General features: G+C 28.5%; 1 protein-coding gene across 3 annotated transcripts; it reads right to left on the minus strand.

Moving 5' to 3' along the window:
• Positions 1 to 7,373: 7,373 nt before the first annotated feature.
• On the minus strand, positions 7,374 to 11,540 carry LOC130942008 (zinc-finger homeodomain protein 2-like). Of its 3 annotated transcripts, none has more exons than XM_057870670.1 (2): positions 10,501 to 11,540; positions 7,374 to 7,543 (listed from the first exon to the last, which is right to left on the minus strand). In XM_057870670.1, the coding sequence occupies exons 1-2, from the start codon at positions 11,297 to 11,299 to the stop codon at positions 7,395 to 7,397; spliced, it is 948 nt and encodes a 315-aa protein (XP_057726653.1). In that variant the 5' UTR covers positions 11,300 to 11,540; the 3' UTR covers positions 7,374 to 7,394. The 3 variants fall into 3 exon arrangements, with proteins under 3 accessions (XP_057726653.1, XP_057726654.1, XP_057726655.1); XM_057870671.1 differs by lacking the exon at positions 7,374 to 7,543 and adding an exon at positions 9,213 to 9,359; XM_057870672.1 differs by lacking the exon at positions 7,374 to 7,543 and having other exon boundaries at positions 9,988 to 11,540.
• Between the last annotated feature and the right edge of the window lie 2,529 nt (positions 11,541 to 14,069).

A 14,069-nucleotide genomic window follows, 5' to 3' on the forward strand; every position in this document is an offset into this window, starting at 1 on the left:
TAATTCGGGAATGAAGATTCATTTATTATATATATTATGATTTATAAGACATTTTCTATAAAAAAACTAGGAAGAAAGTGAGCTATATGAGGAAATTGGTTTTTATAAGCTAACACGACGAGGTAAGGTTCAGTAAATTAATTATCACCGTGTGCTTGTGTTGATGAATTGATCAATGTTTTTTAAAAATTATCCCGCAAAATAACTACGTTTTAACAACGAACCAGGCTCATATAATAAATACTAGTTAAAGACAAGAAAAGCAAGTTAGTAATGTTTAGCTTCTAATGTGATCATGAGATGCTAGAAAGTGGTCACTACACGTGTCACCCTCACCTCTGCCAGTTCTTGACCTGCATCCTCCACCTCTCCATCGCGATGGCGCTGTCCTTGGCGCTGCTTCTGGCAATGAGTTTTCCATCACTGTTACCTGCCTATAGTGGTGCCATCCACTGCTCGTACATCAATATCGTCCAATTGCAATCGTGGTAGGTAATTCCATATATGCTTCTAAATCTTTTATTTGTTGAATTGCTTGTGTTGTCATATTCGAAATTGTGATTGATGATGCAGGAACCCAACCTTGAAATTTTGATTGAATTTTTGGATTTAAGATTTAAAGTTCTACTTAGTATGTAGTTTTCATTAAAATTGGATCTGAATTTTGAAATTTTGAGGATTTAAAATTTGAAGTTCTACTTAGTATGTAGTTTTCATTAAAATTGGTTTATTAAAATTGGATCTGAATTTTGAAATTGTGATTAATTTGTAAGTTTTATGGATTCTTTTTATTACTGTTATCTTTGAAATTCAAAATTGAAATCTACTAATTCTTCTAGTTTTATGATGTATTGTGATTGCTATAATTTGGACATTGCTTCTTGTAATTTAATTTCTCAATCTGAAATGCTATGTTGATTAATTTCTGGTACTATTGGTTGAAAATCTAGTTAGTAACGATGCAGAAATACTATTTCGTAGGTTGGCCAATTTGTCATTAAATTGCGCTACTGTCAGAGTCGGAACCATGTCAAATTGTGGTCAATCAGTCTCCAAGCGACCTCCCGAACGTTGAGCCTCCAAAATTTCTCTAGCATTCCACGGCTTCCAAACACAAAGAATTCACCAATATCCATTTGCACCATTAAATATTGGGAGAGCATCATGGCAAAGAATGTGGCTTGAATTTAAACTACAATAAAAAGTTGTGATCGTTGTCAGCATTATATTCAATAAAAACATCATTTGATATGATATTTTATCAAAGAATAGAGAGAATTAAATAGAAATTCAGATAGAATAAAATAAAAATTTTTAAAATTAATGTCAAGAGACAAATTAGAATTTTTAATTACATGCATATCCATATTATTGCACAATATTCTTATTCAAGGACAGACTTAGGTGAGAAGGAAGGAGACTCTTGCCCCACTAAAAGTTTGTAAACAAATTAATAAGTACATATGTATCAATACATTTTACTCCCCTTATTATATTATCTTTACTCCATTGGAATTTATGTTTTAAAAAAACTATATTATCAAATTTAGCATGAAATAATTTTATCTTATTATAAGTATTAAAATTAAAATAAATAAATAAATAAATTCAACATTAATAAATATTAATCATATATTTTTTTAAATTGACCAAGTAATTAATTGGTAATACTCATTAAATTGACAATATATCAAACTTAAATTTAAAAACATATATAAAGTACAATATTATTTAACTATTTTAAAATAAAAAGAGGAGACTATTTTAATTAATTTTTAATGATTTTAAATTAATATATTTTTCAAGTTTTATATATAGATCTAGTTTTTTTAGGTATTTATATATATGATTTTAGTTTCAAAATATAAATATATCAATGTTTAGCAAAATTTGTTTTAATATATTTTTGTCCCGTTAACTAAAATTTTTTGAGTACATCACTATTTTTATTTATAGCATAATTTTTTAATTCGGATATTTATAGCATAATTCTTTAATTCGGTTATAGGCGCGATGTTAATCCTAATCGAAACACTTTATCTATATGAACTATTTTACTCTTTAAGAAACGCCATAAGAAAACTTTTTATTACCAAAATCCAAAATGGACTGCTTTCAATTGCTCTTTTTGTCCTAATACGTACATTTATCTATAATCGTATCCAAATGCATGGGTTTTATATGCATTAAACTTCCTAATAAGTGCAAAAATAACGTAGAATATATCCCAAATATTCCCATCGAATTTCAGATAAAATATTTTAGTTTTTAATAAATTTTTAATATTTAAAAGTTTTAAGTATTATTTTTTTAAAATAATTTAATTTCTTTATCATTTACAATAAAATATTTAATATGACCATTGAATAAATAAATTTTTAATAAAATTTTATTATTATATAATTATATTTCTAATAAAGATTATTATAAGACAAATTATTCTTCCTTATAAAGAGGTCGATTGGTCTTGAAGACTTCTAATATAATAAAAGATTATTGAAGATCAAAATGTGCAATTTAAAATTTTTTAAAAACCAATTTCGATGGTTATTAGCAAATATTTTTATTGGTTTAATATAAATCCAAGAAAAGAGATGAAACATAGATTGCCGATCCTCAAAACCTTATCCGCTTTTGACCTTAGTGCCCAACATAACACGTTTATGTCGAGAATGACTTATTTCACATTTTCATCCCCTTGTTCAAGAGCTACTCCAAGTCAAATACCGTGGTTTGATCGAAGCTCAATTCGCACCAACACAATGATAAGCTCGTTCAATAAGATGTCAAATTTTATTCTGTTGTTTGGTGTGAACACATTATATGCTTTAGGAGGACATGAATACTAAACCATAAATACTTAATTACATAAAGAAAAAAAAAAATTATAGGTACATAGTGAAAGATATCGTTTTTACTTCAAGGAATGTGAAGTGTGAAACATTTATTCGATAAATTGTATACGTTTTTCTTTAGATTATAATTAATAATGATCCGATAACACGTATAGTATGACGATTTATTTTACCTTAGAAATTAGTAAATCCTGAAACTAATATGAGAACTAGGACTTTTATCCAGGAATATAAATATTTGAAAACTATATCAATGTTGTTATGACATTATGATATGAAAGATTACTGTACAAAAAATTTATAGAATTAAATTCTTTTTACAAAAAGATCATAGAAAACAAAAATTTTTATCAATTAAAAAGATCAAAATATTTGTAGATAAAAAATTAAATAATAAGATTTTTACTTATTATTTTTATGTGAAAGAGTTTAATTTTTTATTAATAATTAATTTTGACATTTGTTATCTAAAATTTAAAAGAATTTAATATGTATACTTTTACATTTAATTAAGTGTTAAGTCTATTGCATAAATAAAAATAATTAATTTTTATGTTTGCTATTTAAAATAATATTTTCTTCTTTCTATGTATATAAAAATATAATTAGATATTAGTATAAAAAATTATATTAATAGTTATAAAATTAACTCAAAATAAATATTTTTTTAAACAATTGAATCTTGATTCTAACTTTTAATCACAACATTAGTATTTTTTTAATTTATATATAATTAATATTTGAAGAAAAATAATTAAAAATATAAATTAAAAAGATAAATAGTAAAAATTTAAAATTAAATAAAAAATATGCATATAATAATATTTTTAATTTAAATTATATTATTTTATTAATTTTATTTTTTGTAAAACATGAAAATAGAGAAAAATATAGAATGAGAGAAAAGAGAGAGAAAACAAACAAAATTATAAGAATGAGAGAAAAAATTTGTTAATTTTAGAAAGAAAAAATTTATTTTAATTGTAATGAAAAAATATCTAGTAACACATTTTATTTTGTCAAATATAAAATATAAATTATATGTAAAGTAAAAAGGTTAGAGAGATAAAAAAAAGGGATACAGATAGATAAGAGAATGTAGGAATGAAATTTATTAATTTTAGAGAGAAATATTTTTTTAATTTTAATAAGAGAGTGTCATGTAATACATTTTTTGTTATTAAATTAGTTAGTAATATATATAGTTATATTTTAATTTTAATTTTAATTTAATTTAAACACAATTAGAAAATATTATGTTATATATTTTGATAGTTAAATTTATAATTAGTTATTGATAATGATATATAAAAATGTTAAAGTGAGTGAAGAAATGAAAAAAATAAAAAATAAAAATAAAAAAAATTAATTTAAAAAAATTAATGTTAATTACAGTAAAAAAAATATCATGTTGATATATAAAAAATATCTAATAACCTATTTTGTTTTGTGAAATATAAAATATAAAAAAATAATATATAATAGACAATTGAATGTCAACATGAACAAGTTTTCCAAGATAGTGGTCCAAGTTAAGATCAAGTTGAGTCGTGTGAAATTTTAAAAATTAACTTAAATTAGTTAAATATTTATTCTTTCACTATATTCACTTATAGGAATACGTAAATCTACAACTAAATCTCTATTTTGATATTTAAGATTCATATGATTATCCGTTTTGATCTTTAAAATTTAAAATTTTTTATATTGATCCTTCATATTCAGGTCAAAGTATTTATAATGTAATTTTTTAATTTTTTTTGACGATAACTTAGCAAATAAAATGTTAAAGTGGTACTTTTTCTATTATGTTAGATATTGTAATAACTAATTGACATGACCAAAATTGTATTTATATCCAATTTAATCTTAAAATTTTATTTTTCTCTCACTATTTATCTGATTTAGGTGCTTCTTTAACCTCCGTTCTCTTTCCTTTTATCTTCTTATTTCTCTCAATGTTCTTATTATTATTCTTCTCCTTGTTAAAGTTTTCTCTCATTATACACTACTTTTTGTTTACTTTATAGATAAAAATTAAAATCCAAAAAATAATTTGAAATTACATAACCTTAACTCCATCAACATCATTCTATATTCCATTGATAAAAAAAATAGAATACTCCCAAACTGAGTCCAACTAATAAACAATCAACGAAATCATAAAAAAAATAGCAGCAAAAAAGTATAACGGTTTTTCATTGACAAGAACCCCAACACCATGTGTGTCTTTGGTTTTTTGTATCTTAAGTTAACTGAGCTGAGCCCAACAAGTTACACAAAATTGCATAGTGCACTGGGAATGGTAGTTGAATATAACTCTTTCTGCTAGGGTTGAAGCTTTTTTATCCTTGTGGCGTCTAAGAGGGAGGCTGCCGCCGCCACCGCTATCTTGGTAAGGTGGTGGCCTCCCTCCCCCCTTTCCCTCTCTCTTCTTCTTCTTCTTCTTACTCTATTCTCTCTCTTTTTTTCTTCTTTTGGTTTCTTTTAGTTTTCTTTGTTTAACTCTATTTCTCTTCTTACTTTCCTTTTCTCCCTCCCCCAATCCTTTTATCCTTTCTTTACCTCCTTTACTTCTTTCCCTACGCCTTTCTGTTTATCTTTTATTTTGTTTTAATTTATGTTTTTTAATATCCCTATGTGGCATATTTTCTCCCCTTTTGTGGTGGTTTATTATCCTCCCTTCATGAGTAGTGTGAGTACATTGGTATAGATCTATCAAATCACTAAATTTTACTTGTTGTTCATGAAAATATCTTCAGACTAGAGGGGGATTCGGCTTTAAGCAGAGAAGAACAGATTTTTCAACATGTTGCATCACTTTTAGTGTTGATTTAGAAATCATAAAGATTCAGATCTGTCTATGTTTCTACCGGTTAAGATTCTTTGTAATCGAACGTTGGGCTTACTTTCAGTTTATAGTTCAGCATAGAATTTATCTAATCATCTTCTCTAATTTTAGATCTAATTTATCTCTATTATCTGTAAGTGCCGTTTAGCTTTCCTTTGAATGATATGTTTTCTTCTGTCAAAAAAAAAAAAGGAACCCCGACACCATAGAACACAATCATACATATATTTTAAAAATAAATTAAAAAAATTTTAAAACCACTAAACCCCAAAATTAAGGATTACCTTGACTAAGAATGAGAAGGGAGCAACTTCCTTCTTTCGAAACACTGATTTTCACTTTAACCTAGTTGTGCGTCAGTTCAACTTAAGTGACGAAAGATTTCACTAATTCTTTACTGGCGTCATTCATTAGAAACTAAAAAAAATAGCGAAAAAGAAGAATATTTTATTATGGGTCAAAACTGTTTCTACTCCCTTCATATACAAAACGACGTCATTTCTAACTTCTTCGGGTACCAAAGGGTAAACGACGTTGTTTATTCATTATCTAATTTGGCACTTCAGCATTCTGTTTGTCCAGTTATTGCCAGAAAGAATCGAGGGATATTAGTGTCAAAACTAGAGTACCAATATAGATAATTTTAAAATTTTTTGGAGATCAAAATAAAGAGAAAATTTCACTCCATTCCCTTGAGAGATATTAAAATGATACTTTTCTCTCCTTTATTTATAAAATGTACATTTTTCTCTCTTATAATTTTTAAAAAACTTCCTCTTTAATCCATTTCAAATTTTTGGGTGTTACTAATGTTAACTTTATCTATTTTTCAAAAAATAAATAAATTATTTTTACAAAAATACTCTTTAGCAAAAATTTTATTTTTTGTCATCAAATTTTATTTAGCAAAATATTCTTTAGTAAATTATTTTTTATTGATTAAATTATATTTTATCAAAATAATTTTTTAAAAACTTTAATAATTAAATTATTTTTTTTCAAAAATACTCTTTAATAACTTTTTAATTATTAAATTATAATTTTATCAAAATTTTTATTAATAATTATTTTTATATTTTACTATTAAATTTTCTATATCAATATATTATTTTAACGTTAAATAAAAAATTTTGATAAGATCATTTTTCTGATATCAATATATATTAATTGTTATACATATTAACAGTGATAAAATTTTTTTATTTAATATTAAAATAATATATATTGATATCGAAAAATTAATAATGGTAAAATTATAATTTAATAATTAAAAAATTATTAAAAAATATTTTAACAAAAATAATTTAATTATTAAATTTTAAAAAAATATTTTGATAAAAATATGATTTAATTAATAAAAAATAATTTATTAAAAATTATTTTAATAAGTAAAATTTAATAATAAAAAAACAAATATTTTTTAAAAGATATTTTTGTAAAAAAAATTATTTTTACTTGAAAAATAGATAAAGTTAATATTAGTAAACATAAAAAATTTAAAATAGATAAAAGAAGAAATTTTTTAAAAATAATAAAAAAGAAAAATATACATTTTACAAATAGAAGAGAAGAAAATGGCATTTTAACATCCTTTAAAAAAGAATAAAATTTTTTTCAAAATAAATAATTAGGTAAATCTCAGGACGAAAATGAGAATTTAGCTCCTTTTATACAAAAATCTTTATTTTTTATTCTGTAGCATTATTATCTTTCATTTTTAGGCAATGATGGAGCGGTATGGTCACGGGGGCGCAGCACCCCCCCGGGGGGCTGTCTTTCTTCTTCGTCGTCTCTCTTCTCTCTCCCACACAGGCACACACAATTTCTCTCGCATATTCTACACTTGTTAAACAAATAAAAGACATGATTTTATTAACATACAAGTCTTATAAGGGCATTAACTAAAAATATAAAAGTAGAACTTTTCTTATTAAGACGATAAATTTTGAAGACTTCGAAAATAATAAATGCATAAAAGTTCAGGTTTCTGTAAAATCTTTCCTGTTTAATATTCTTAGCAAATGCTCGTAAACACTTGCATTATACACACTTAATAAAAAAGATATAACACACCATGGAAACTGTAAACAAATATATATATATATATATATATATATATATATATATATATATATAGTATTAATAATTATTCATGTCTCTATTAATCTCTTTTTCCTTATTTATTAAATATATTCATAATAAATTAAATTAGTCTAGCTGTTAAACATCTTACACTTTAAGAGTGTGTTTAGATTGAGTATTTTTAAATTATAGTGTATCTTAATAAATATAAAAGAATTTAAATTTCTAAATGCTTTCAAAAAAATATTTTTTCTCTTTAAAATACTTTATCCAAAAACACACTGATTTTGGATTTCAATATTAGAAATAGCAAATACTTTTATAAATACATATAATTAAAAACATTTTAACAAAATTTATACAACAAACTCCTTAATCTCCATAATATATTAGATATACCAAAGTAGTTTTTCATAGGATGCATTGGAATTATATGATCCATAACAGAATAAATTCAATACTAAATATGTGATATGTCAAATCAATTAGCATAATGTAGTGCATTGAGTAAAATGTATGAAGTTAATAAGTTCAAACGACCTCATTATCATTAAGTATCAAAAGAATTAGCATCATCATAGAGAAATGGAAATTATATAAAAATAATTCATAGAAGTAATGACTTTTTGAGTTATAATATAAGTATTTATATGGAACTAAAAATTATTTGGTCCCTTCAAATGGGAATCAGCTCTGCTGCTTCTGAAAGAAATAATGTCATTCACTTTTCAAAACAATAATAAAAAAATGGTAGCATTTTTTTGGAAAAATATAAATAAAATATAAAACCAGAATTATTGAGGAAGAAAAACTGCACCTTCTCTGCAACTTTGAAGTCAATGACATTCATTGAATCATTATATTAGTAATTGTTTTTTATCAAACCAAAAAGTTACATCATCTTTGTTTAACTGTTTAAGCAAAAATATAAACAAATTACCAATTTTAAAAACTACACCAATAATTATACCAAAAATAAAAAGGATGCGTATTTTTTTAACTTTGTATGCGAGTCTCTCAAAATACACATATTTCTTATTCTAGTGTAATTTTTTATGTAGTAGTTAAAATTATTAGTGTTGCTTATATATTAGCATTTCTTGTTTAAGGTCTTCGCTCTATGTGATGAAGACCACCCTTGTGCATTTATACATACATTAACACACAGCAATAGGTGGCATATGCATTATTTGTGCCTAGGCACCCTAGCTAAACACCATCATGAAAATAACGACATTGAAAACTAACCCTAAACAACCTTAAAGCTAAAGCTAATCATTAAACGGATGGATGTTCCATTCAAAATGAAAAATAAACGAATAAGAAACAGATGAGCAAAAATAGTTTATTAGTGCTGTCGTGCAGCAACCTGGCACCAAGCAAGGTTTTTCTGTTCATCATAATCAGAAGAAAAAAAAAAGGTCTGCAAAATCTGATTCTGCAAAGACTGATTTCTGTGATGACCAGACAAGCAAACAGTGTACGAGTTTGCCGCGTGAATCGCCCACTCTTAGTTTAATTTGTTCTTCCATTTGCTTTCTCGCTTTTCACACCACCACTCTCACCAGTCACTAAACATATACGAGAATGGAATTGAATCATTCAACCCATAAAACTTCAACAGTAGTTTCCTTTCCTCTCCCCTCCCCCTCCCCCTCCCCCTCCCAAAACCCAAACCACCACCCCCACAAAAAGCCAAAGAAAATAAATTAACAAAAGAAAAGAAAACGTAACAGCGACCTAACATAAAGGAAGAAATCAAACTGGAAGTCTATAGAATAATTCATAAATGGAGGACGACTAGGTGCATGTTCTTCAGCAAAAAGTACCGGATATAATTGCGCGGAAGTAATTAATAATAATACCAAATTTATGAATTAATGGTGGAATGAACAAAGACAAGAGAGAAAAGGTACTCTATGACACAATTTCACAAGCAAATTTACTGTTACTCACGTCACTTGGGAGTTTGGTTCATGAATCAGTGAATCTCTCTTGACTATTAGTGAATTAATTTCTTAGCTGACTATAAAGTTGAAGCGTGAACAGAATGGGAAGATTAATTACGGAGACTCACTTGGGACATTAATATGAGAGAGAAAGAAAGGAGAAAATGCGGGAGAAGATTACGCATATTAAATAAACCACACAGAAAATTATTTGTATTATTACAAATGCATGCATTATATGCTGGGTTATTTTGTCTTTATTAGGTTTCTCTCCATGATTAACTCAAGATTAATAATGAAACCTAGCTAGTAGCAGTACGGGTTCACCTGACATTAATGTTTAATAAATCTGCTAATTACATTCCTCACTCATTACTTCCTAAAGCTTCCACAGCAGTTGCCATTTCCAAACATGAAACTTAGAACTACCACTAACAAAAAAATTTCCATAAAATAACGGTTAACTTAGAAATAAATCTAAATCAGCAGAAGTTTAAAGAAACAAGTCAGAAGTAAGAAATCAAACCGAGCTTGATCTCCCATTAAAGAGCTTCACATTACAAATTCTTTTTTCTTTTCTTCTTTTTTTTTTTCTCGACACAAAATTAAAACTCGTCATAAATTCATAATCTCATAAAAAAGAGAGAGAAAGGGACACCAAAGAAACAAAGAATAACTAGAAAGGGACACAATAATTAAAATTAATTAATCATCATCATAATGAAGGGAGAAAATAAATTAGTACTAAATTAGGGTTTCTTACCAAGAGTGTTCTTGTTATTGTGCATCCAAACCTTGAGAACGCTCCTCTTAACGCAAGCTTCGGCACAGAACTGTTCAACCATGGCTTCATCTTGCTTCTGGATCCGCCATCCAACTTGTTCAGCGAAAGCAAGCATCTTATCCTTCTGTTCCTGCGTGAACTTCGTCCTGAACCTTTTCTTTGAAGAACCGCTTCCGCCACAGCCACCGCCGCCGCCGCCGCCACCGCTGCTGCTAGGGTTCGACATGTCCTCCTCATCTCTGCTTAGTCCACCGCCGGAAACCGCTGCAGGAAGTGCTAGAGGACGGTGCTGAGCCATCGGAGGTGTCGCAAGGTGGTGAAGGTACCCTGCCGGGTACGGCGGACCGCGGTGGTGGTAGTAAGGGGAGAATTGGTGGAGATGCGGCGGAGGAGGTTGAGGACGGTGGTGGTGTAAGGTCCCGGCGCCGCTTCCACCTCTTATGTCGCCGTCGATCTCTTTGCGGTGAAAGTTGCGGTGGCAGTTACAGGCAGCGCAGATGACGGCCTCCAGCGAGCCGTCCTCTCCGGCGGCCATGAACTCGCAGCAACCGTCTACGGCGTGGCCGCCGAAGCTGACGGCGTGGTTCTTCTGACATTCACGGTACCTCACCGACGACGCTGCTGCTCCTTTTCGTCCAAAGCCTGACGCGGCGGTTCCATCCCCGGTGAGTTTCGCTGAGTTTCCGAGTGAGTCGTAACTCGCTTGCGTGGCTTGCGACTGCGGTGCCTCAGGTATTCCCAGTTCCTCCTCTTGCTCTTCTTGCTCGTCAAATTCCATACCACACTCTTTTTTTCCCTCTAAAAATAAGAAAAAGAAAAAAGAAATATTAAATTATTTTTTCTTCTTGTTTTGGAATTTGGTTGTGGTTATGCACTAGGTGTAGTAGGGTTTAGGTTCTTTTAGTTGAGAATTTGTGTTTGGAGTATGGGAACGAGAGGATGAAGATCTGTCTACATAAAGGGGGTAAGGTGAGTGGGGTTAGTGAGTGAGTGAGGGAGCAACAAGCGAGTGATGAGACACAGGGAATTTCATTAGGGATAATAATATTATTAATAATAATAATTATTATTATATATGCTAAGTAAGATTGTCTTTTTATCTACGTTTATCTCTGGGATATGAGATAATAGTGATTAGCTATAAATAAAATTAGTAAAAGTTCAATAAAAAACTTTTTTATATTTTTATTTACTTAATTTGTTTAAAAAATTAAACTATTTTTATTAATATGGTAATATAATTAAGTGTATGTGTAGACAAAATTATAACGAGAACATATATAGATTAATTTGGAATTACGATTAAGATTTATTTATTAGATGATATATATTTATTGGATTATTAAATGTGTTTGAGTACTGAGTAGTGAGAGGGGAAGATAAGAAATGGGAGGGAGGATGTGGTCATCAATAACCGGTCCGCAGAAAAGAGGTGTCTCACTCTCGAAAGCTTTTCAAAACACTTCCCATTACATAATTAACACCTGTACCTATTATGCTCAGACATTTACCTTTTTACTTTTACTGCCCAAATTTCTCTCCTCTTTTCCAACTACGTGTTATTCTTTTTTTATTTTAAAATTTAATTTCTATTACTGTAACGTATATTATGAACAAATATTAAGCTGACTACCAATTTATTTTCTTATAAATTATGAATAAAAATGATAAGTTTAATTTTAACTAAGATAATAAGTATAATATATTAAAATTAAAAGATTATAGATTTAATTATTTGAAATAACAAAAATATTTTTTATAAATTATATTTTAAAAAAATTATGCACAAAATTTTGCTTAATTATCATTATCTGCCTATGTAATAGATAAAAGAAAAAAGAGTTAACTTACTAGCTAAGGTTAAAAAGGAGGTAAGAGAATTATATCATTGTAGAGAAGAAAGATTGAACACGTTTTTAACTTTATCATTTAGTTACCATTTTAGGGGAAGCATAAGCATGAGGGATGAGAGTGGAGCGATGAATATTGAAAAGAACAAAAAATAAAAATAAAAACGGTGGAGAGAGAGAGAGAGTGTGTGTGTGGTGGGAGAAATGGGAGGGAAGGGGAAAAAGGAAAAGGAAGTGGGTGAGGGGAAGTGAGAGAGTAGTGGTAGTGCTTGCTTGTGTTCGAGTTGTGATGAGAGAGAGAGAGAGAGAGAGAGAGGAATTGAATTTGGAGTGGTAGCAGAAACCGGGAATGAGTAGGGAATTAAAGAGAGAGAGGAAACCATAAAAACGAAGTGAAAACCAAAATGAATTCTTAGGAGTTAGGACACAGACTTCACATCGGACGAATTAATCTGTGTCGGCATTTAATGGAGCTGCCTACGTGCCCTCCTAATCCGACAGGACGTGACGTCACTACCCTTCCCTTCCTCTTTTTCCCAAATTTGTTCATTAATACTATTATTAGGGATTAGCTTTAGGATTTTTTATTTTAATATGGAAGAGTGGAGAGAGTTTTACGTTAATGTTGTAAAAAATAGAGTTTTACAGTGTTATGGGGGCGCTGCTCTGTGTAAGCACAATACACAGAACACGTATTGTATTGACAATACGCAGATTGTGTATTTACAATATACAGACTGTGTATTGTAATTTAATATTAAAATAATACAATACGCAGTCTGCGTATTGTAATTTAATATTAAAATAATACAATACGCAGTCTGTGTATTGTCTTTATAAATTAAAAAAACATTAATCTGACAATTCGCACTCTGCGAATTCTATAGCCCCCATAATTTTGTAAAACACCATAATTTCCAATATTAAAAGATTACACTCATTTTTATCCAATATCCAAAAAAATTAACCTTAGCGTTAACCTTACTACTCTTCTACGCCCATAACTATCCAATTATTCTTTAGACTAAATATTTTTTTATTAAAATACCCAATTTTCTTTTCTATCACAGTAATATTTATTACTCAATTTTTTATCTCCATGATAATAATATCACTTTTTTTCTTTCTTTTCAACTTGAATTTCGACAAAATTTTAACTACAATTTTAACAACAGTAACATAATTTTAATAGTAACAACAAAATTCAACTAACGAATATAAAAAAGTCAAAATAAAGAAGTAGAAGAATACAGCAATATAATTTTAACGACAACAACAAAATTTTAATTAAAGGATATTAAAAATTAAAACAGAGAAACAGAAAAATAGAATAGAATCAGAAGCAAAATAAAAATAGAAAAATAATAAAATCAATACTTAAGATGAAATCAGAGTCCACAACAACAGTGTGATTAATAAAATTAGAATTGAAATAAAAGCAGAAAAATCAAAAACAGAAACAAAATAATCAACTTAATCTGAAATAGAATGGAAACCCAACGGCAAGAAACAGCGGCGACATGCGAAGAGTAGCGGTGAGCTACCGAAAAAGAGGAGCAGCAACGAGATTCAGCGACGAGGACAGGAAGCAGCGGCAAACGATGAGGATCAACGACGAGCAGCGAGGAGCAGCGACGAGCAGCGGCAACTCGCGAGAGGAGGATGAGTAGAATGACGAGACAGCAGATTTCCATCCCC

Source organism: Arachis stenosperma, chromosome 7, assembly GCF_014773155.1.
Source record: "Arachis stenosperma cultivar V10309 chromosome 7, arast.V10309.gnm1.PFL2, whole genome shotgun sequence".
NCBI classification, from domain to species: Eukaryota; Viridiplantae; Streptophyta; class Magnoliopsida; order Fabales; family Fabaceae; genus Arachis; species Arachis stenosperma.